This window comes from Aphelocoma coerulescens, chromosome 8 (assembly GCF_041296385.1).
Source record: "Aphelocoma coerulescens isolate FSJ_1873_10779 chromosome 8, UR_Acoe_1.0, whole genome shotgun sequence".
In the NCBI taxonomy this organism is placed as follows: Eukaryota; Metazoa; Chordata; class Aves; order Passeriformes; family Corvidae; genus Aphelocoma; species Aphelocoma coerulescens.
The window spans coordinates 24,634,277-24,657,535 of NC_091022.1; the positions used below are offsets into that span (position 1 = coordinate 24,634,277).

Sequence of the window (23,259 nt, forward strand, 5' to 3'; positions counted from 1 at the left end):
AGCTGCACAGAGCACTGGGGAGTGCTGCATCCCACCCCTCCAGGAAAACAACCTTCCCCACTCAAGAGCCACAGACCTCCAAAGAAACTAAAAAATAACTCTGCAAGAGGCACTCAGAAGTAGACTACACACGAGAGCTTAAGTTAACACCTCTTCCCTGCTTGGGGCGCTTTTCTCAGTTCCCAGAAAGAAATGTGAGATCAGAGACTGATAAATAAAATAAATCAATAGAAGAGGGAGGTATGCCTAGTCCTCAGAGACTTCAACTGTCCTAGATCCAATGTCACACAAAGAAGTAATTCTCTTTTCTGTGTCACCAAAAATAAAGAGGAAAAAACCACAAAGAACTGCCAATTGTGTTAAATACATAACTTAGGGCATTTTAATTTAAAAAAGCAAAATACATTTCATCATTTATCAGCTGGCACAACGTATAAAAACATTTCAATAACAACTTTAATATTAGTCACAAAATACAGCATGTTTTATAAAAATAGCTGTATGCACTGATATTACTGATAATGTAAAACCACCCTGAATAGGCCATGCAAAGACATTCAGCTTTGACCTTTCAATTTCCAAGTGCTTGTTGCATCTGCTACTTTATTCCTTCTCACTCTGCTTGGGAGGGTTTTGTGCTGGCAACCCGGGGGCCTCCTCCTCCCCCCCCTGCACACAAAGCCTCAGCAAAAGGTTTCAGAAAGGGCTGACAAGATAAGGTGCATCATGGGCATCTGAGCGCCCAATTTTCACAGCTTATGTTTCAGAAAGTGCTCAACATCTGTGTCCTCCCTTTGGTCACTTAAAATCTTCAGCTTTTCAGCCAAAACCCTTCCAAATTATTCTTGGCTCTGTTGCACCATAGTATTGAAACTGGAAGCAAAATCTGGACACCCAGCCTGAGATTACTGCAGGAGGCTGAATTCAAAGGCTGCAGCACCATTTTTGTACAGTCGTACCTCTGCTTTTGGCATTTCTAAATTATTCAAACACCAAAATTCACTAAGTCTGTCCGCTTGCATTAGGAACTCCAGGTAGGACACACAAAAGGTCATGGAGAAATTCCATTTTATAGAAAGGAAGGTTTAGCTGAAGATAGCATTAATACAATAAAACCCCAAATTAATAATAAAAACCCTACTTAATAGTAAATATAAACTGTTACATAAACAGTCTGTTACATCTGTGGTTACCAGATTTAAGAATGTAACTGTTCCAATGGGATATAATGGACATTAAACTCTAGAAAATTAAAGAAGAGATGGTATGGAGTACATTATAGTTAAGGGCAAAGATATGTCAGATGAAAACCCCACCCCTCCCAGTTTTCACCCCACACGCTGACACACAAATCATCAGCAACATAAAAAAACTACACAGCTCTCTCCATCTCTAGATGTATGAGCAATCCTTGCACCATTACAGTACCATCCTCATTCCACTTAAGCCCAATGAATGTAATGGAGACAGAGATCCACCCAGTCATCATCTTCATTCCTGAGTCTACAGAAAGCGAGGAACAGCGCTGGTTGGAACAGTCCCCACTGCTGACAGTAACAGCAGCACCTTCAAAATGTGCCATCAAGGAGAGCAGCCATTGGCAGGGAGAGGCTTGATGCTCTGCTAGGCAAAGTGTGGGTTTTTCCTGATGTTTTCAAGTTTGCATTTTAAACTGTGCTCTTCTAGGAAGAAAATGAGGAAAACTTAGTGATTTATCACCTCAGATAATACAGCAGCAAACTCATCATCTGCAGTTTAAAAAAAATCAGTTGAATTATCTTAATGCACTAAATCTGACAGGCAAAAAACATTCCCATAAAAAGCTGTCCCCTTAAAAGTTACAACTCACATCACAAGAGCAAGCTCCTAATCAAAGTGTCAGAAGCAGAGCAGCTTTTATCAGCGTTAAAAACCCAAGTAAGAACACAGACTGATCCTGCCCCCCACAGCAGGAAAGAGCTTTAGAAGGCTTTATGGGGAACTGGCTGGAAGTCGCTGGTTTTGGTGGCGTGTGCCATGGCCCTGCGCTTGGCCAGGCGGGATTTGGAGGGAGGGGACAGTTTCATGGAGCACACGGCGTGGGCAGCGCTCTCCTGCTCGGCGCTCAGCTCGCTCTCGTGCTGGGACAGCTGCCGGTTCAGGGCGATGGCCTCGGCAGCAAACAGGGTCAGGTCCTTTGTGCTGCTGTTCCTGGCCAGGGAAAGAAAAGGAGGAGGCAGTGTCAATCCAGGCACTTCACCCACTTGCCCTCACAGCAGAGTATCTGTTTCCAGGCATGTTTATTTCTTCTACCAAATCATTGATACAGCAGGCAAAATGACCAGTTAATATGTGCATCTGTCCTCTCTCAGAGGATCAGCAGTACATGACAAAAACACTCTGGGATTTTGGAAACAGGCACAGTACTACTCCTCCTTCTGGCAAGGACTTCTGATGTAAACCCAGGAAGCCACCTGAGATGTCATCCCTAATTTCTACCTGTTCTCAAAGGATGGGCACATGGGGCCATACTGCCGTCCTTCTCCAGAGAACTGCAGTCCCACTATAAGTGCACCTCTGGCTTTAAGGAAATACCTTTCTGATGGGAAGAACCACCTGCAACTGCCAGCAGCAAACATGTAGATAGAAACAGATGTGTGACTCAGGCTCTCTGGCATACAGAATCTCCCATCAAATCACCTCCAATGAGGCTTGCCCTGCTCACAGTAAATGGATACTGTGAGTACCACCAACTGCAACGAAAGTCAGATCCAAGTCTGTGTTTATGGTCATTATTCACCCATCAGAAAGCAGGCTCTCTGGGTAATACATGCCTTTATGCCTTTTTCTCCCCCTCCTGGGCAGCAAGCTGACAAAACCATCATTATTTTCTGTCTAAGATTAACACTGCACTGCAGGAATTCCCTCTAATGCTTTTCCAACAAACAAGCAAGATGAGATCATAAAGAAAATTCAGAGCTTTAATATTTCTGATGTTCTTAACAAAATTAGTGCTGTACATTTACGAAGTTCCATTCTCAGCTAGGGATGTCACCTCCTAATTTGTCAACTCCTCTCTCTCACACATTCTTTCAGTAATTATTCTTGGCCAAGTTTACAGATGTTTAGAAAACAAACCCTACCTTTGAAGAACTTGAGGGGTGGGCAATCCCCTTTCAGGAGCCTGCTAGAAGAAGCAGTGAAGAGAAGTTAGTTACATATTAGCAGCTGGCAACCAAGGTTTCCCAAGAGTGACAAAAACCAAGTAGCTCCCCCAAATCTTTACAACTAACAGATATTGCATATAAATTCATTCACTGTGAGCTTACAAATCACTGTTTGCAAAGCATATTTCATAATCTGTCTCCCCTCACAAGAAGATTTCACAGCTTGCAGGTATAAGACTACAGCTTTGGAAGCTCTCCAGAGGGTCTATTCCTTCTTTCCTGAACTGGGAACTGAAGCAAAAAAGGACACTGCTGTTCTTTCATAACCGTATTTACCAGTATTCTGCATTACTGTATTAACACAATAATTTGTGTACTGCCGTGCTTGCTATTCACAAGAAAGCCATTTAAAATGCACAAAGCAATAATTAAACAAAACAAACACTTAAAGGATGACATATTCATCCAAATATTTGCCATGCAAAATAAATAAAGCCACTGTGTATCATTTAATTAATCAAGATATAAGCACCAAGACATGCAAGGACTCTAATAAGAAGTTCAGTGACAGGGAACAGCTTGTTTGACCCTTTGGAAGAAGAATAACCCTTAAAATTATACTAAGGGGGATACATACTCCTTGAACCCATGAATGTTGCAAAACTTGAGCAGCACTGAGTCGTTCTTTGGCATCACAAACCAGCAGCTTTGAGATGAGATCTTTGGCCTCAGAGGAAATATGTGACCAGTCCTTGTCTGGAAATTCATATTTGCCTTCCTGAATGCTCTCAAAAAGCTTGTTCTAGTAAAGGGAAAAATTACTCAATTTAAATACACTGCAACCAGAAGGTTTCTCAGGTGACACTCTCTTTCATCCACCTAATGTGGAGGGCAACAACTGAAACCATCCAGTCTCCTTATGGAGTCAATGGAGAGTGACAGGCAGCTCCACAGAGTGGTTCAGTGCATGCTAAGATGGACACAATACACAGTCTGCTGAGAACACTTCCCCCCACCCCTAAGAGGGCAGCTAAAACACTCAGTTTTTAGAAAGAATAAATTCAGGCCCTCCCATGGCAGTCCTCCCAGGGCTCAAATTTTATCTGAGGAATTGCAGTGACTACCATAAACCAGATCAAGGATTACAGAACAAGGCAGAACGGCAGGGTGGGGAAGAGGATGAGGAGAAGCTCTGAGATCTCACATCAGGAGGAAGGAGAGGCAGTTGCCCAACCTTACTTTAGAACCTGACATCACTCAACTTCTATACTGCCACCCTCACTTCTCAGTGACAGATCATCCTCCCATCTACCTGCCAGGGTCAGGCACAGCTCTCCACTGCTGACATGACAGCAAGTCCTACACCCAAAGCTCACGGGAGAGCTCTGCACTCCCCCCATGCCCAGGACATGCACACTCGCCTGACAAACTCTGCAGACTTCTCCTCTGTCCCAGCCACAGTCCGTGCCACAGTTGCCCACAAAAGGGGGGTACCCACTGAGCATGATGTAAAGAATCACTCCCAGGCTCCACAGATCACACCTCTTGTCATAGAACGTGGCCTCCTCCATGAAGACTTCCACCACTTCGGGTGCCATGTATTCTGCAGAGCCACACTATGAAAGCAAATTCAAGCAAGTTTTCAAAGGGAGGGTCACATCAAAACAAGTCTCAGGTTTATCATTTTCCACTCTTTATACCAGGCAGCTTGGTGCAAAAGCAGAAATCAGGCATCAGTGACTACTGAAGTTCCTGTAGTTCTTTAGCAGCACCATAAGCTGTTCCACGTGACTGTGAACCTTTGATCCAAGGTCAAAATATTAATTTACATCTTTCAGGTTTTTAAATCTAATGCAATAGTTATCAGACAAGTGTATCAGGGGAATATATTTCTGTAAGACTTCTGCAACACTGTCAAGATTTTTCTTTCACAGTAAATGGCAAAAGCATAGGACTGTAGTTTTTCAAACTAATGTGTATTATAAAGCCACACACTGATTAGAGAGCTTGCATTCTCCTTAGCTCATTGGCTTAGCTACAGAACCAAAAAATGGGGAAAAGAACACAAAACTAAGGTTCAAAGTCTGCCCATAAGCACACAAAAAATATGCACAAAAAAGTTTCCCCATTTGATTGTGTAAGAGATAAGCAGGACCTATGTGTCACTTGCTGTGAGTGAGAATTAACACTGTGAGCTTCTGTGCTTTTAGTGTATTTGTCCTGTGACTGGGAAAGCAAGACAGTAGTTATCACAAATACACACTTGCTTGAAATGAACTATCCGGCACTGAGTGTAGTGGCAGTAAGCTCTTTGGAAAGTCTCCTCTGGTGATAAGAAAAGTTGGTCTGTAGTAGAACAAAAAAAAAAAGCACAAAGTCACAATAGGTTCTCTCACCGGTGTTGTTAATTCAGGAGTTGTTATGGGAGTACATGCACTGTTCAGCTTCACCCCACTGCCAAGATCAAAGTCACATATTTTTACTGGTGATATCTTAAAAAAAAAAAAAAAGAAAAAAGAGGTCAGGAAGACTGGGATTAATGCAAAATCTATGAATATGTACATATGTGAAGTAGAAAACCCCAGGACAGAAGAGTCCCTAGTGAGACCCAGTCTCTTACAGCCACATTCCACTCCTTGCACTCAGCTGCACCCACACCACCAGCATCTGATCCTGCAACATTGTTTTTTTCTTTGGTTAGGCAAGTGCCAGTACACATCAGAGCACTTTGGAAACAAGTCATATAATGTGACCAGCTGGCTTCTAAATGCTGCTTGTCCATCTGGGTGCTGGCTCAGAACAGATGAGGCACTAGGGTGTCATTGCTGTGCCCTCTCTAAGGCCAGTTGGCTTTTTATCTCTTAGCCAGATGTTCACATTTTCACAGCTCAAAGAAGAATTTAGTCTCTTTTAAGCTTCAGTTCTGTTAAATTTAGTTGAAGTTCACTAATGGGTTCAAAAATTTTCAAAGAGAGAAAAAAACACAAGGACATTTTTTTGGGAACCAAATTAAAATAATACAGTTCAGAGGAGCACCTTTTCTGGAGATTCACACAGGATGTTTTCAGGCTTCAGGTCCCTGTGAGCAATACCTGAACAGAAAGTACAAATGTTCATTAGAAAGGATACTCCTCTGTTTAATTTCTCATAACCTCTCTTTATTAGAAGGTTGCCTGGGAGATATTCTAGGTTTGAGCATGTTACACACACCTGCCTCTCTTAAATATAATAATTTAATTGTAAAGTGTAACTGTTAAAAGTCACTGTTGTATCCTGCTATACCTTTATCCTCCTTAACTGTACAGGAGAGTCTGTCAAGCAAATAAGAACCTTCTAACACCAGACCTTTTTGTTAGCCCAAATTAATTATGTTCCTTAAAAACAGCTTACTGAGATGACTGACCTTCAGGAAAGTTTAATTCTTTACACAGTTCAATGAAATGATTTTTGTGCCTTTTACAGTAAAGTTCTTCTTTCCAGATGGATCAACTGGCTTGCTGAACTCCTACCAGCACAGACAGTACTTGAGGCACTCTCCCCTGCCAAAAATCCCCCGAGTTTCCAGATGAAAATATCCCTTTGGGGTATGTACTCATTGCTGAAGCAAATGAAGAATTAGAGGTTCAGTTAGAGATACAGAAGAAAAGCTAAAGGAAAACAACCAAAGGGCTTCTTCCTTCGACTCCTATCAGAATAGGCAAACCTAACAGGGAAGCACAAAGTTATCTGTGCAATCCACATGCAAGGTGGTTCTGGTTGTCAAAGAAGTTCTTCAAAAGCCTAAGTACACAACTTCTGGAAGTCCTGCATTTAATATGATCAAGCTCAATTGGAAGGTAGAAAATGAGAGGCAAAAAAAAATCAAATCAAATGAGCAACTTAGCTGTAATTTAACTGGAAGCTAGCCTTGATTTAGAAACTTACACTCCAAGGACACCTGATACTACTTCAGAATACAGAAAGGAAAATCCCACCAAACTCTAAGCAAGGGAGTTTTAATATCTTTTCTTCAGCACACTCCAAAGACGTGGCTTAAAATAGAACATAACAGCAGAGCCCCAATGGAAAGGAATCAGAGTGCTCACACTGACACCGTGCACACGGCTTTGGCACAAAGGATGGCACGATGAACCCATGGAGGCGGCCTGTGCTGACCTTTACAACAAGGCTGCCCAAACTCCCACCAGCTGGCTTGGCTTGCAATGGGAAAGCCAGCAGTGTCTTTTTTGTATTATTGTTTGAATTCAAATGTCTGATTATGTAACATTTGATTTTGCAGTTGCACAGAGCACTGAGAAAACAACTGCCTTTATACACCCCTCCAGTAGGTTATTAGCAATAAAGCACACACATCCCAAGTGGGTGTAAGGCAGGATTATCATCCAGCTGAGTTTTAAACTACTCCCGGCAAAAGAATTAGTTGTCCTCATTCAAATTTTTTTAAAACCATTTAGCTACAGCACTTCACCATTAAGCTGTGCAATAAAACTGCTTTAATTTCCTGTTTACTTGAGTGTTCTGTATCCTACTCACTAATTATTTTAATGTCACACGGAAGAACCATAAAGAGAACAATAAAATGAAGAGGGGATGGATGTTGCTGTAGCTGATTCTGCAAACCATGTCCCCACTGTCCCAGTTCACAGCAAACAACAAGAAAGCAGATTGTTGCTCTACAGCCATTTTAATCAATCACCCTCCTCTCGTTTGGGGAAAGGGAAATTAAAACTAAAAGCTGAGAAAGAACTACAGGAAGGTATTAGCTGAGTTGATGTTAAACCTCTTGAATGGGGTACCTGGACTTTCAGCTGTTAAGAAACCCACCACAGCCCTGCACATCAAAAAATAATTTTTCTACATATGCAGCCGAAGTTTCCTGTTTCTTATATATTCCGTATCTCAGAGTTAAAATCTTCTAAACACAGGTATTCAAGAAGTACCTTCTCTGAAGATTTAAAGCTGAGTTACCACATAGGCAGGCTGTGAAGATTACAAAAGCCCTTAATCCAAACTCAGTTTGGTTTCACATTCAAATTCATTTCTTGTAACAGTCACAATATGGGACAAGATCCATATTCCTCAGGTTTACCACTTTCATCCCTATCCATTGCTACAATTTTCTTTTTAATGGGTTCAACCTGTTGAGGTACCAGTGCTGTGATTCCAACTCAGCATAAACACAGTCCTGTGACTTAAAAGCACAGATTACAACTGAACATTTATTGAACCAGGGCCAGTACTAAGCAACTTCGGCAGCAAATGCAACTCTGCTGAGATCTACCAGGCTAATCACAATGGCAAAAAGGAAGAGAAAAAATGTATCAAAATACATGACCAATAAACAGTCTCCAATTACATGCCATTCTACTCAGAGGTAGTCACTGTAACAGCAACTGAAGCTGCAAGGCCAGATAATCACGACATAGGAAAGACTTCAAAAGTCTCCATCACATTCAGCCCAAAAATATACTCTGGGATGACCACATTGCACATCACTTTTGGAATTTAAACCAAAGTATTCCCAAGTCAAAAAAGGAGGAGAAAAACACTTTAAGATTAAAAAAAAAAAAAAGTCTCTACAAACATAACTGCTTTTAAATCTAAGCAAATTCCAAAAGAATTGAGAACACTTTCAAATAAATGCTATGGCTCACTCAATTTAACAGTGAGAGTCAAAATGTGGGGGCCAAAAGCTACTAAAAACTATCAGGTCTTGTAACCAGGAGAAAATCTGAGGAATTACAAAAAAGTAACTCTGTTGACCTGAAAGAAGAGGAAATTAATATTATATTAGATCCCTTTTGAGTAAACTTTATATGGTGGCTTCTGTAACAGGAACAAACAGACTCAACCCTAATGTTAACTCTCCCTGGATGCTGATTTAAGTTTTCTTCTTGAAAAGCCTGTACCATCTTAACACACCCAATTACTTAAAATACGACAACATGAAAATAATATCATAGAGGAAAGCAGCTCAAGTCATCTGGCATTGCTGTAAATAGAAACACTAGCAAAAGCTAGCTACTTAAAGATAAATGTGCTTCATAACCTGAGTGTGTCAACTAGTAAAGATGGAGGCAGCCTTCCCTCACCTTTTGTGTGAAGAAAATCCAGAGCAGAGGCAATATCTCTCACCACCTTGCTTGCTTCTCGTTCATTGAAGTGCTTCCTCTTTTGTATATGGGCCAGGATTGAACCTGTCAGGGTAACAGGGGAAAGAGGAAAACCTCAGTATGAATGCTGAACTAGTTCCAAGTATCATGAATCCATAACCTTATTTTCACATTCTGTAACAGCCTGTCGCAGCAGGCAACTTCTGTGGAGCAAAGGGGAATGACTAAGAAGAAAAAGGCACAACTGAGCAGCTTCAACACTTAAGTGTGCTAGAACATAATTTTCAAACAGTGCAGCTCTCTAGTTTAAGCACAGCATGAGAGGCAATCACTTTTTACTGCCCCAGGACATGACTGGTCAGTTTTCCACACACTGTGACAGTAAAGATTTGCCAATAGTACCAGTAAAACTCAAACATAGCTAAGGAGATACATAAACACTTCAGCAAAACCCAACCTACCCCAGGTCATGGGTGGTCATGCTCAAACTCTCCTCATTTTCCATAATGTCACCACTGAAACCCTGCACTGAAAGTCAAGAATACACGTTTTGTGCCTCAACACCATCAAAGTAAGAAGAGATCTGACCTTTAAATACACATCAGATTTCCCACAGGCATCAGGGCAAGGCTCCTACACTGACTCAATGCAAAATTTGCCCAGGGATATAAAATCTGACAAAAGACCTCTACATTAAAACATACTGAAGGGCTGGTAGCTTGCAGGCAGAGCGTCACTGGTATCCCTTTAACAAAGAATAAAGGGAGGTTTGATTCCTCATCTTCTTAGAGTGAATTCAATCAAACCTCTCAAAAGATTAAAAATGTCTTCAAAAAACCAATTCCATGTAGTCCACAGAGATCCAAGCCCCCTAAGTAGCCTTACTATTGCCTTTTATTTTCTTATTCAGAGAGGTGTACTTGTAAAAGCAACCAGGCAAAGAAATTCAAGAAGTAACTGCCATTTGTTATTAGCCCCAGTACACTCAACACTTTCTATCTCAGGTGATTTCACTTCTTTTCAGTTCTAGATGTGGAAGGAAATCTCCTACTGGGTAATTCCTATTCTTACACCATCAATGCTATTGCCACTCCTCCCCAGTGGGCATTCAGGGATGAGGAAGAACATCCAAAAAGAAGAGATGGACAAAAGACTGCTCAGATATGCATAGCCATGCTGTGTCAGGTGAGTAGAGGAAGGCCACTTTGGACCAGGTTATCAGGTATCAAAGACAGACATTTTCCCTTGCCAAAACAAACACCTTCTAGTTTGCTACAGATTTCCTGAGTGCACAAAGTTCAAAGGGGTTTCCTGGTATAGTTTTCTTTGCACCTTTAGAAAGTAGTAACAGCTCTTCAATGTTTCCATCCCTGTGGAAAAGACCCCACACTTTGCAGGAAACAATACTGAACCACCTGAAGTGCTCATTTCACTCAGCAGGTTTATTTGAAATTATGTTTCTCAATAGAGCCGATGTTCAAACTCTCTCAGATAAGAATTGTATTGATATCAATTAAAACATACTCTACTGACTTTATATTCAGCCCACAAAGAGAACTCTCGTAAAGAAAGAATAGCAGGACACTCCTGCCAGTTGTTCCTACCTCTCCAGTACTCATCAGAGAGAAAGCATCATATGGCACCTCTCAAAATACATTTCAGATGGGAAAAAAAAAGAGGAAAAGATTCTTAAGTCATGCAAATTCAATATAATCAGCTGGATCTTAAATCTTTCAATTATAAAATGCTGTCAGACGAGGTTGTTAAAGGGATTCTGCACATCACAGCAAACTGAACACAGATAAAACAGGAGCAGAGCTCCTTCAGTTACCACAGCTATTGGAAGGCAAAGTTGAAAATAGAAAGCCCAAATTATACTCCAACACTGTAAGTACCAGCAGCCTCGGAGACTGGAGTTACTGAAGTAAGGCTTGCATTGAAGATTAATGCTCTCATTCTTGTCAGCCATGCCACTCACATCAGAATCTGCAGTGCATCAGATCTGACCCCTAACTCCCATTAATTCCTTCTTGAACCCCACACACCTAACACTTCAAATACTGATTTTTTTTTAAGAGAAAACCAGCCTCAGCCCTAGCTGACGCTGTAGAAACAGTAGCTAAAAGGGAAGGAGTAGCATTATCATCCTCTCAGCAGCCATGCAGGTCCACTGACAACCACAGACTCACAAAGAAGAGGGTTAACTAATGGAAGAATGGGAAATTAGAAAAAAGACAAATGCAGATTCTTCTCAATCAAGTCCTATTACAGCTAATTTGTCAGAAAAGTCTGAGCATCAGGACAAAGTGTTATGGGAAAACACAGTGAAAAGATGCAGCAATTTTGAGCAAAGCTAAACAAAAGCTTTTACTCAAGACAAATATAAATCCATCTCTTTTAAAAATAGTTCTGCATCTATGCAGAAAGGATTTGTACAGTTTGCTCCTGGAAACCTTCCTGACCAGAGAAAATAGATGATGTTCTCTAGGCAGCAGGATACTCCAGAAGCTCAGTTTTCCTTTGAAGGGTTGGCCATATTAACTCATGGTTTTGCACAGCCATGCAATTAGTGGGTACTGTAATTATACTCAGTATAAGAAATGAGAAAATGTACAAAGTGCTTGCTTGCTGCAGCTTTCTCATTCCCCAGGTGAGTGGGAAGTGCTGGAGCCCAATGACCACTCAAGCTCACTTGATGGGCTCTCAAACACCCACAAGCACAACTGGTTCTCAATTACAGCAACCCCAGGCACAGGGAAGATGATTTCCCTAAAAGAATTCCATGAGTTTCAGGAAATGAAGTCAATCCTACACCAAGGGAAAGCTCTGCCAGAGTATACAGATGCTGCACTAGGATCATGCATAACACCTGACATCCTGTGTGTCTCCCCCTGCCTGAAGGTACTGTGACCTACTGACTGTATTTCAAACCTTCCACTTTAAGAGAGCTGATATTTCCATCACTCAGCTTCAGAAAGGGACTGCAAATGCATGACCAAACCCACCAATACTCAAGAATAACCATATTTCAAGCTGTGTATAATACTTCCTCTACTTCTTGTCTTGAAATTCTCAAGCATTTAAAGTAAGTTCTTCAATTACTACTTTAAAACACTGACACAAACAGGAACCAAAATGATTGAATGAGCAAAGGCACAGTTTCTGCACAGTACCTCCTCGCAGTTTTTCAAAGACCAGGTAGTATCTTGTGTCATCTTCAAAAAATTCTATTAGCTCCAAAATGTTCCTTTAAAAAAAGACACAAAAAAGAAGGGAAATAAAAGGAACAAGCATGGAGTGTACACACAGCCATGAAGAGTTTCAGCATGGATAACTAGGAAGTGCCAGAAGCAACCAAAAATACAAGTTCTAGTTAAACAAGTTGCTTTGGTTGTCTGTGGCATTAAAACCATATTTCCAACTCACACTGAAATTTAAGCACGCAAAATAGACCAAACACCAAATTCAGACAGGACTGTGAGAACTCTGCTACTGCTCAGCTGACAGGAAGATAACTGATAGTGGGTTATATTTAATAATTGAAAACACTGCATTTGTGCTGAAGGCAGAAATAAAGAAAAAAATCATTAAATTGGCATTCTTTCTCTCTGGAAATCAAATTCTCTCTGGAAACAAAGCAAAACACACAGGGCTCGCTCAAAGAAGACAGGCACTTGTCAGCAGGATATTACATCCAGCTCCTTAGTTGCCATTTTTAGACTAACTCCTGTTTAGCTCATGTAAATTCTTTGCAGCACAAATGCCCCAGGTTGCTTTGAGAATGTCAAATGTGTAAGTCAGAACTTTTTACATTTAACAGTACATTCAAACCCCCAAATTCTGAATGTGGACGTGTGAGCTTGAGTTTTTCATCAGTTGTGTACTGGATGACCATATGCTCTTAATCTCACAAAAGAAAGACATGGTCTGCTCCTCTACAGCACAACATAAGCCCATGGGTTTGGTAAACAAGTTGGTTTTAAAATTATTTCTGTATCTTTTATTAGGTATTTGTTTGAAAAGGGTCAATATAAAGAACAGCTGTTGTACATACAGTCTAGATTAACACAGACATCTAGAAGTAACTTCAGAATGGGCTCAAACCCATCACAGAGCTCCCAGAGCATGCTGCCAGTGTCTGCACAGCTTTTCTTCCTCTTCAGGCATCAGCAGCAGCTTTACAATTGCTTCATCCTGTGGCTACATGAAGTCAGCACACATCCAAATGAGAACTAAATTAGCTTTTTGCTGATCTAAGAGCTCCAGTGCAAAAGCAGAAAGGCTGACACAAGGAGGAGGACAAACCACATGTCAGGGAAAGGAATGGTAAGACTTCCTTTCCACAGAGCAGCTGGTATCAGGTCAGCTTTTGCTGATGGTGAAATCACAGGGGAGAGTGTCAAAATGTTAATTTTGCATCTTGAGGCACTGAAGCACAATCAAGCTACACTGACCTGGCTGCTAATTGAGTGATGTAACTTTCAATCTGTAAATAGTTCCCCTAAATTTCACAGGTAAGAGGCGGGGAAATTCTTATTCTGAATAGGTCAAGTCTGAATTTCAACTGGTTTTAAGGAGACTACTGCAAAGCTTCTAACCTTGTCACACATAAAAATTTGAGAATAAATAATCAAAACACTTTAAATAAACAAAGACAAGATTATACTTACTTGTTACCCTGACACTGGTACAGAGTTTCTATTTCACGAAAAACCCGACTCCGACTATGCCCAGCATTTTTTTCAATGATCTGTGAAAAAGAGTTTTGAAAAATTACTGTGAGAACTATGCATGTAGCTCTGGAATTAGGTAGCTGTTCCAAGGTTTGAATCTAGGGAATGCCCACTAGAGAAGAACACCTTGGTTTGTTTGTTTAATTTCTCTTCTGGCATTTGTTTACAGAGCAGAGCAGTGTCAGCAGAACTCTGGAAGGCATTCACAGGACAAGAGAAATTAGGGCAGGAAGAGAAGAAAGGAACTAAATCCACACCTTACACAGCCAGTGACCAGTTACCACAAGCTCTTTCTTGCATCATTTTAACTTTGCAATGTGCAGAACAGGATATCCTCTTGAGTTCTACTACAAATAGATTTGAGTCACATCAGACACTGAACAGCCAAAAAGAAGAGATTTGTCATTATAGGCATTTAAGCAAAAAATACCAAATTCACCACAAAATGAGAGTTTAGTTCATCGTGTAAACTTCATGGAGACCCAATAATAGAACCTAAAGAAAACATACATTCAATCTCAGGGCCATCAGAAGTCACCTTCCTTCACACAGTCCTCTGGCTGAAAAAGGACAAGAACAAGAGCTTTCCACAGAGGCTGAGCCTGAATGACTGCTACATAAACTGAAATTACCACAAATATCACCACCATCTGTATCCAGGACAGATGTAGACAGCTTTCTTATTTCTGCAGCCTGAGTTCTCTGGTGCAGAACAGGCAACCATTCACCAGTACTACAGCACTCAGCATCTGATCACATTGAATTCCTAATGCAGAGCTTTGTTTATTTCAACCTTTCAACTTCAACAATTTTACGAAGTACAGACAAAATTCTAGCATCTATGGAGGTGCATTTTTCAAGGGGCTTAAAATTTTGTGCCTATTTTTGACTAGAACCATTCATAAAGCTTCCCTATTGCTATTATTTGTGTTTGTAATTAAAAGGGGACTTAGGATACCAACAAATCTGTAAATGAGCCCTAACACTTTACAATGATATTACAGAAGATTGGCCTCTATCTAAAAATAAAGAGACAGCTTTCCATGAACCACTGGCAGTACCTGATGCTCTCTGAACTCGGATCAGCACCCAAAAGTTTGCACTGTTTGGTAGGCCATGCTGTACAATGACTCAGCCTCTTCTTTCATAAGAAGAGACAAAGGTAGGACTACAACCAAACCAGGGCATGAGAGGAAAGCTTGCCCTGAGATCCAACCATCCCAGTGAGTTAGTCTGTGACTTTACCTGCAGCTGATACACCAGTTCACTCTGGAGACATGACACTTCAGGTGACAGGTTTTCTCAACAGTTATAAAACAGGCTAATTTCAAGCACCAAAAATCTCCTAGAAGGTTTTGCTATTACCCACTCTATTGCAGGTTTTCACTGAGATACTCAGAGGGAGAAGACACATCACAGACAGAAGTGATGCTTTTACTCTATACTTACTTTCACTGCATATTCTTTCCCAGTTTGGAGACTGACAGCACCCTGAACTTTAGCATATGCTCCCTCACCAAGCAGCTCAGCAGTCAGCTTGTACAAGTCTGCCAAAGAAATCCAGAAGAAAGGACACATCCATCAAAGTGAATTCTGAAAGTTATTTTAGTGAATAACATCAAGACAAGCTCTTCATCTGATAAGCATCCCTCAGATTTATGCAGTATTAAAGCAGACATGCCAGTCTTAACTATGCTTCATTTTTCACCTCCCTCTTTCAAGTACCAGAAAAATTAAACTTCATTACAGCATCAAAATGACACATTTGTTCACACTAGAAATGTTTTGTATCTCAGCAATATCTAGGACCTTCAGCCACCTTCCCTGTCTTCGTGTAAAACTCAGGAACAATTTTTTCAGGTGGAAAACAATTCACTCCTTGCTCAGAAAATGCCGACCACACATAATCTACTTGCAGAGATAGTGTTTTAAGCGTAACAAACTTGAGCATTTAAACCTACAAGGCTACTACCACCTTTATTTGCACTTGCCCACTAAGAAGTTTTGTACTGCTCAGTTTTCTCACTGAACTATATTTCACTTACAAAGCTTCACAGTGTTTATGCTCATATCTGTTCAGTCAAAACATTTTGACATCAGCACTGTTCCTACCAAAAAAAAGCAATGTTTAGCTAAGAAAACTGAGAAAAACAGCAGAAGCAAAGCAGACTGTAACAATTAAAAGCTTTTAAATTGTCACCAACCTTCAAACTTCCCAGGGACCTGATCTGTGGCTCTGGTTCTTTTTTTCTTTTTCCTTTTCCCCCTGTCTGCTATGGGGACAGGCTGACTGCTGACCATCTCTGTGTGGCAGAACATAGAGGTGACTTTAACAATCAATTACTTTAGGAGGAAATGCACATGCTCTTGTGTGTTTAGTTTCTCATCCAGCCAAAAGTTTCTCTGCTTTTCTTCATCACAGGCTGCCACCTCTTTTCCAAATATCAGAGGAAACCCAAAAAGGCAATTCTTGGGTGCCAATTAATAGTTATGGGGAGACTTGATAAACAAACGTAAAAACAGGAGGAAACAATAATGCATCCATACTGAATCCTTACCTCACAGCCAAAGCACAGAAATAACCCACAACAGAACACCTGCCCTGATACCAGACAGCACTTACAGCCCTCACAAGGGCACCCTTCTCTGAGCTGTTCTACTGTCTTGCAAATAGATTTTTTTCAAATCAGCTCAAGAAAATGAGCCTCCAAAACAGCAGGAAGGTGTGGGGAAGTTTCAAACCACTCAGTGAAACAAAGCAACCACAGGAGTTAAGAGAGCAGAGGAGCAATCTAGGTCAGTTTATTCTGCCATAAGGCCAGAAAGAAAACCATTTCTCACAGAACCATAATGTACCTTTCTAAACCACAGATCAGTGGGTAATTTATGCTCCAAAGCAAGAAGTATTTATGGCATTTAGATTTTTTCCTACACTACTAGCTGTAGATACTACAAGAGCTGAGTCAGAGATAACAATTCACTGATGCCAGATAATAATATGGCAGAAAAAAACACCTGCATATTGTTACTGAAGGCCTAAATAAAAAGACTGCCATATTTGTACAGCTAACCTATCTCCAAAAAGGTAAAATGATTCCACACTAAGGTTTTAGGAGGGAGCACTTCACACCAAGTCACATCCAGTCAAGTTTGCCTTAACAGTTTAAATCTCAGCTCAAAGTCTTCAGGGCAGCAGCAAAGTACAGCTAAGACATTTTACAGCCAGGAGGAATTCTGATAAAATTCACTTTTAAAGATCTTGTACTAGAGAAATAGCTAAATCCACAGAAAAAGTGTAATTATGACAACACTGATAATGAAAGAGCAAGTCCCAAAAATTCCATCAATTCTCTTTTAACAGAGATTGTGAACAGCAGTTTTTCTGCCTTTCACTGTTTCTAAAGTACTCAAAACATGGGAGAAGCTCCAAGGCAGAAAACATTCCACAACAATCCACCAATACATGAAATACTTTTTCTTTGCTCCATGACATTTTTCTTGTTCCTATCTGTCAGTTATAGCTACTGTAAGTGTCACTTAGAACCCACATGTCTGAAAATTTAGGACACGTGCTATTTTGAAAGTCCTTTCTCCTTAACAACTTAGTAAAACACTTAAAAATGTATCACCGAAAGCTTCAAGACAAGAGTAAATCCTCATTTTCAAGTCTTAGGCAGAATGTGTTCAGAAATCATCATGATGGATGACATATGTGCCTTCTTAAATACAGTAATATAAAGCACATTTTACCAACTTCTGAAGAAACAGCTTCTTTTGAACTCAAACTGACAGACATACAGCTTCAAATTTTAACATAAAGAGAAGGTGAGCCTTTGATAGCTAATTCCAGCTCTCCTCTTTTCCAATTCCACCTGCATCAGCAATTATTCAGAACTGGGACTGAAATGACACACATGAAACTGCTCAGAGAGAGGGCTGCTCTGCTTGAAAGAGGTCCTTGATTTCCACAAGGTGTTGAACGAGTAACTTTAATGCCCTGACCTCCTACAAGTCACAGTTAGACAGGTTCTATTCCATTTCAAATATCACAGTTTCAGAGCTTGTAACAGACTAAAAATCAGCAAAAACCCCAGGATGTGAACCCCCTATCTTAGCACAGCTGATGTATTTCTTCACAACCAGCTCCCACACTCTACCAGCTGACTCTGATATTTACAGTCGGCTGTTTAATAACTCACTACATTATTTAAATTCCCTTTAGTCTGACTCAATTCCTAAATTACAAAGAATTGTTTCCCTGAAAACAGGAAGTTCACTAGTCATGTATACAGAAACCAAATGGCTGAAAAGTTGGTATTTTTAACCTGTAACCTTGACTAAATTTGCCATCAGACTAAAGCATGAAACGTTTGCTGTATTAAGATTCTTATTACTGCTCTGGTCTGCTATTTCACATCATTGTGTAGCTCGTTTCTGTCAACACAGCTTATCCTTTAAAGGTATCCCAGCTTCACTCTCATTACTCACTTTGTTATAATGAACAACACTTAAGTAACAGCTGGTACTACAAGCAAATACCTTTAGTCCAGCCAAAGAGACTTTTCAAGCTTTCAAAGAAATGCTTTTTTTTCTGCAACTGTGTAACCAAAGAGTTTCTGGTGACACTGAAGGACAGTGTGCCTCAACCATTCAAGCACTGCTGAGGTGTTCTGCATACTGCAGAAGTGCTTCTGGTGACATGGACACTGTGGGCTCTGAGGCAGCTCACCCTGCCAGACACAGAGCTCAGGGACAGGACAGACTGCTCTGGAGGGAAATGGCCCATGGACACATCAGGGCCAAGATTAATGTCTTCAAATTCTGATCTGTCCTTCTCCAGTCAGGTTAGGATTATTACTCACAGGGTAATGGAACCAGTAGAATCCACATGGTAAGTAAAATGAGAGCAAGTTTCTGTCTTAGCTGTGGTTTTGTTGAAGCCCCTGAATTTTATTATCATCATCATCATAACTCTGCATTGAGGCAATATTTAACACACACATTATTCAGAGCCTGTGTGGGACAGTAGTTACAGCCTTTCCCTTTTGCTGTAAAGAAAACTTGTGAACAAAGCCAAGAGAAGAAGAAAGGGAACAGTTACCACAAGTTTCACTTCATTCAGACCTTAAGTTGTCTTTTGTCTCACTTCCTAACATTCCATATATGAACATAGCAAAATCCACTACCCAGACCTAACTCCCCTCTCATTCTAATCTGCTTCCCAAAGGAAGGAAGGGTATATTTGGAAAACAAGCACATGTGTGTAACAGGAAGCACTTGGAGAACACAGTAGAGATGTCTTTTTCTATCAAGAAGAAAATACCTTGTTTGTGTGTTTGAACTCAGTGGAAGAAAGCTGAGTCCAGGTACTACCACTGCTTCAAAACTGACTCTTGCTTGAGTCAAGTTGTTCTGGAGCTGAAAAGAAACACCACCACATTACCAGTCAGAAATCATGAAAACACTGCTACACATATTCAGCATGCCCAGAGCCTAAAGGCATTGCAAGGACCTGTAGTGGTGGGCTTCACATGAACACACAGCAAAAGCACACCCCTACAATTTCAATGGAACAAAATGAAAACAGCCTTCAGTCCAGTTTTCCTCCCAGCTCAGTGTCTCACATTGTTCCTGGACCCTCCCTTCTCCATCAACTCTGATTCCTGTAGATGTGGCTCATAATGAAACTGGATGCACTCAGCAGGTGCTGATTCTACAAAAACCATGTGGTTGCAGGAAGCTCAGAACAACCCAAGCTACCCTTATAAAGCAACTACATAGTGATTGTGTTTGCAATGTTACACATCAAGGGAGATACAATTTGAAGAGGATGAATGTGCAGTGTTGTATGACAGTCCTGTGTCAAATCAGAGACATTATTTTATGCTCATTCTGTATTAAGTATACTAATTTCAAATTCTAAGAAGTGAATACTCATACTTGATTTTTGCAGTGGTTTGCCACAATTCGTTCTTAGCTGTCAAAAGTTACCTTCTCATTCCACTTACAATAAAACCTTTAGTTTCATTTAATTTGAGTTATCCATGAAGGAAGAGGAACTTAAAAACATTCCAACATCTTCTCAATATACAGGAGCATTAACATTTTCAAACGAACACCTGAAAGTTCAGAGGAAGCCCAAGCAATCCAATTTCAGGAAAGAGCAAATCTGACAAAATTATTGATCCAGCCTTATCACAGCATTACTGTGACAACTCACAGTGTCACAGCTGCCACCACCCGTCTGAAACCCTTCGTGCTGGGGAAAAGGTTACAGCAACCTTTCTCTTTAGCTCCATACTTCCCTCTGCCATTCCCTCTGCCACACTTTCAGGAGATCAGTGTCGCATCATCCCCGGCTTGTGCAATTTGCAGAGTAACTTTTCGGTACTCCCAGCTAACACTTCCCTCGCAAACTAAGAGGGGGTTTTCTGAAGTTCCAAGTGAAACCCTCCAGCAGTAATTGGATCTCACTTTTCAGGATAGCACATCAAGTTATTCCAAATAGATTCCTCCCACCCCAGTTTCTTACTTCACCAGGGTTACTGCTGGGGAAGCAGGGAGAACCTTAATGGAGAGGAGAGCACACAGCATTCCCTTCCCTCTCGTGTTGGAGAAAACAGCACATTTTGACACACATGCTGCAGACATGAGATCTCCCGAAATCAGGCACACATGCATTTCTTTAAAAGCACTAGTTATCATTCAGAATGACAGCAAAAGAACTATTATCATCCCCACTGCAAAGCCAAAGGCAAACAACAGAAGTATCCTGGCCCAGCCAGGAGTTAACAAGTAAGTACTACAAATTAGCCTGAAGGTGGCTTAAGAACACACTGTAATCTTTTTTATTTCTTATTCAAGGACAATGTGTCTCCAAGGCAGCCACATGGATGGGAGGATGTAACAGGGTGTATGTACTTCACAGGGCTAACAAATAGTTGTGAACAGTGAGCCCTGTCGGGAACACCATGGCACACACACTGGTTATTGCACTAAAGAACATCTTCTCTCCTTCCACACCCCGCAGAACAGTCAAACAGGATTTTAGTGCTACTGACCACTGGCAGACAGTTCATATTTAAGACTTACCATCACAGGGCAGTGAGAACTTAGCAACAAAGTTATTTTAAACTCCATCACACATATTCTAAATGAGAAAACTCCTAGCAATAGCACATTGGCTCAACTACTTCAACTTCTCCAACCCCTAGAGCACTTTTAAATTAAGGAGATGTACAATGTAAGTAGGTTCTGAGGGCCAATTACTAAACAGCAAGCTGTTTACTCTCTTCTACATCTGATGGCATCAACAACTCTCAGAAGACTGTGTCTGCATCACCAATTAGCTCCTGTAATTCCCCTCAGCTCCCTTGCTAGTGTAAAACAAAGAGAAAAACTTCTCAGAAGACAACTTTTCATTTCCTACAGATAAAAGATAAACGTTTCCTTTTCTTGCTCCACACCCCACCAACGGTCAATGAGATCTGATCAATGACATCTGTCACTGGAAAAAAAAAATAGCTACAGAACACACACCGTTAGCAGAAAGCAGCCTTGTTAGGAGAAGCTAATCTAACTTAATGGTTTTTTAAACTTTGAAGGAAGACTGATTTTTCTTTATTTTCCCCTCCTCTGTGCTTCCAACTGTAAAATTAAGTCATTAACCTCCACTGCATTGTCACATTTGATGTCACCTAAGATTTGTACCAGTGTTTTAACATTTGTTACCAGGAAGGTACTAGAAGGAGAGAGGAAATTCCTCATAGCAATAAATACTTTTTTTGAAGTACAGAGTACTGGTATAGCAATCATACCATGAAATAATGTCATATAAGCATTTTGGCTGAAAAACACCTTTAAAGAACCAAGGAAGGTTCAAATGTACAAGGCACCCCACTTTACCTGGAAGGCTGCCAAACCCAAACACCTTTAGAACTGCAGTGAAAGAGGTTCAGCTCTGCGGGAGTGTTTTGCCTTGCTTCCATCCAGCACCTGGGAGGCACGAAGAGGAACTCTGTTTAGTTTAAAAAAAAAGGCAAACTACAGTTCTTTGAAGTTATCAGAATATACACCAATCTTCCCAAACCAATTGTGAGGCATAACATTGTATGATAAAGAGGCTTTTAGAAGCCACCAGCCTGTAAATGATTTAAAAAAAAAAAAAAAACAACAAAAAAAACCAGTGGCTTATTTCTAAACAAACCTGACACTTCACAGACAAGTGCCAGTGGTGTCAGGGAATGGGCTGATTTTTGGCTATCACAAGTCCTGCTGATGCCAGCAGCCGAGCTGTCACCCAGGGCTGTCCCGCTGCTTCTCCTGCCTCAGAAGGTCATCCTGCTTAAACTAATGCCACAGAGCACACATTAGGCAGTTTTTCAGTGTTCCTCGGGGTTCACAACTCTCCCCGACTGATGCCAGCTGAAAAACACAAGAACTAAAAGACTTCTCGTGATCACTCCTAGGAACCGGTTCATTCGCCTTTGCCCGCTCTTCTCCCACTCCAGCAATGTCCTCAATAGAAAGCAGCTGCCGTAGGAGTGTAGACACTTACCACCCTTTACTGAAAAACCCACTATGTACGAAACACAGCACTTTAAAGCTTCGGCGAATAAAATTTCCAGCTCCAGACACGAGGAATCTCCCGCACTCCTTTTGGAGGGCCCCCACACCCAAAGCTGCCGGCCGGAGGGCTGAGGCACCTTCCAGCCGTCCCCCAGCAGCCGGGGCTGCCGCCGCTCCCGGCGTCCGAGCGCTCTGCCCGCCACACTCCCGGACGAGCCGCGGGAGCCTGGCGTTTCCTGCGGGCACGGATCGCGCCCCTGAGGGCTCCCCTCCCTCGCCTCCCCTCAGCTGACCGAGCCGGGGAGCGCCGTGACCACAGCCCCCCCGCCCTCACCTCCATGGCGGCCGCGGGTCCCTCCTCGGCGGGGCGGCACCGCCCGCCCCCACCCACCCTGTGTGCGCCTGAGGAGCGGCGGGAGCGCGCGTGCGCGCGGCACCGCCCCCTCCGCACCCCCCTGCCGGGAGCGCGCCCGGCCGCCCGCGCGGCCCGCTGGGCGCGTGCGCGCGAGGCGGGGCCGCGGCTCCTGTGAGGGGACGGGACGGGACGGGACGGGACGGGACGGGGAGCATCGGTGGGGGACAGCGGGGAGCGGGCCCTGCTCCCCGGGCTGGGCTGGCTGCTTGCAACCTTGTCCTTCCCCCGTGAGCGATATCACAGAATCACTTCGGTTGGAGAATCGAAGATCGAGTCCGGTCTAT

General features: G+C 41.8%; 1 protein-coding gene across 4 annotated transcripts; it reads right to left on the reverse strand.

Moving 5' to 3' along the window:
- Positions 1-364: 364 nt before the first annotated feature.
- On the reverse strand, positions 365-22,977 carry MKNK1 (MAPK interacting serine/threonine kinase 1). Of its 4 annotated transcripts, none has more exons than XM_069023337.1 (14): positions 22,895-22,977; positions 21,898-21,987; positions 19,316-19,410; positions 16,197-16,295; positions 15,442-15,539; positions 13,930-14,009; positions 12,433-12,506; positions 9,239-9,343; positions 6,183-6,238; positions 5,543-5,638; positions 4,568-4,762; positions 3,784-3,948; positions 3,123-3,163; positions 365-2,190 (listed from the first exon to the last, which is right to left on the reverse strand). In XM_069023337.1, exons 4-14 carry the CDS (start codon positions 16,291-16,293, stop codon positions 1,962-1,964), a joined length of 1,236 nt encoding a protein of 411 aa, XP_068879438.1. In that variant the 5' UTR covers positions 16,294-16,295; positions 19,316-19,410; positions 21,898-21,987; positions 22,895-22,977; the 3' UTR covers positions 365-1,961. The 4 variants fall into 4 exon arrangements, with proteins under 4 accessions (XP_068879438.1, XP_068879436.1, XP_068879437.1 ...); XM_069023335.1 differs by having other exon boundaries at positions 3,123-3,166; XM_069023336.1 differs by lacking the exon at positions 19,316-19,410 and having other exon boundaries at positions 3,123-3,166.
- Between the last annotated feature and the right edge of the window lie 282 nt (positions 22,978-23,259).

Bases quoted from the DNA above. Each gene is read 5' to 3' on its own strand.
- MKNK1 (XM_069023334.1), bottom strand. From the start codon at position 16,311: ATGTTCTGCCACACAGAGATGGTCAGCAGTCAGCCTGTCCCCATAGCA. The intron at 5,639-6,182 runs GTGCTCCTCTGA...TTTTTTTTTAAG, and splicing joins TGTGTGAATCTCCAGAAAAG to ATATCACCAGTAAAAATATG. The intron at 3,949-4,567 runs GCGAGTGTGCAT...TCCCTTTACTAG, and splicing joins AAGTCTGCAGAGTTTGTCAG to AACAAGCTTTTTGAGAGCAT.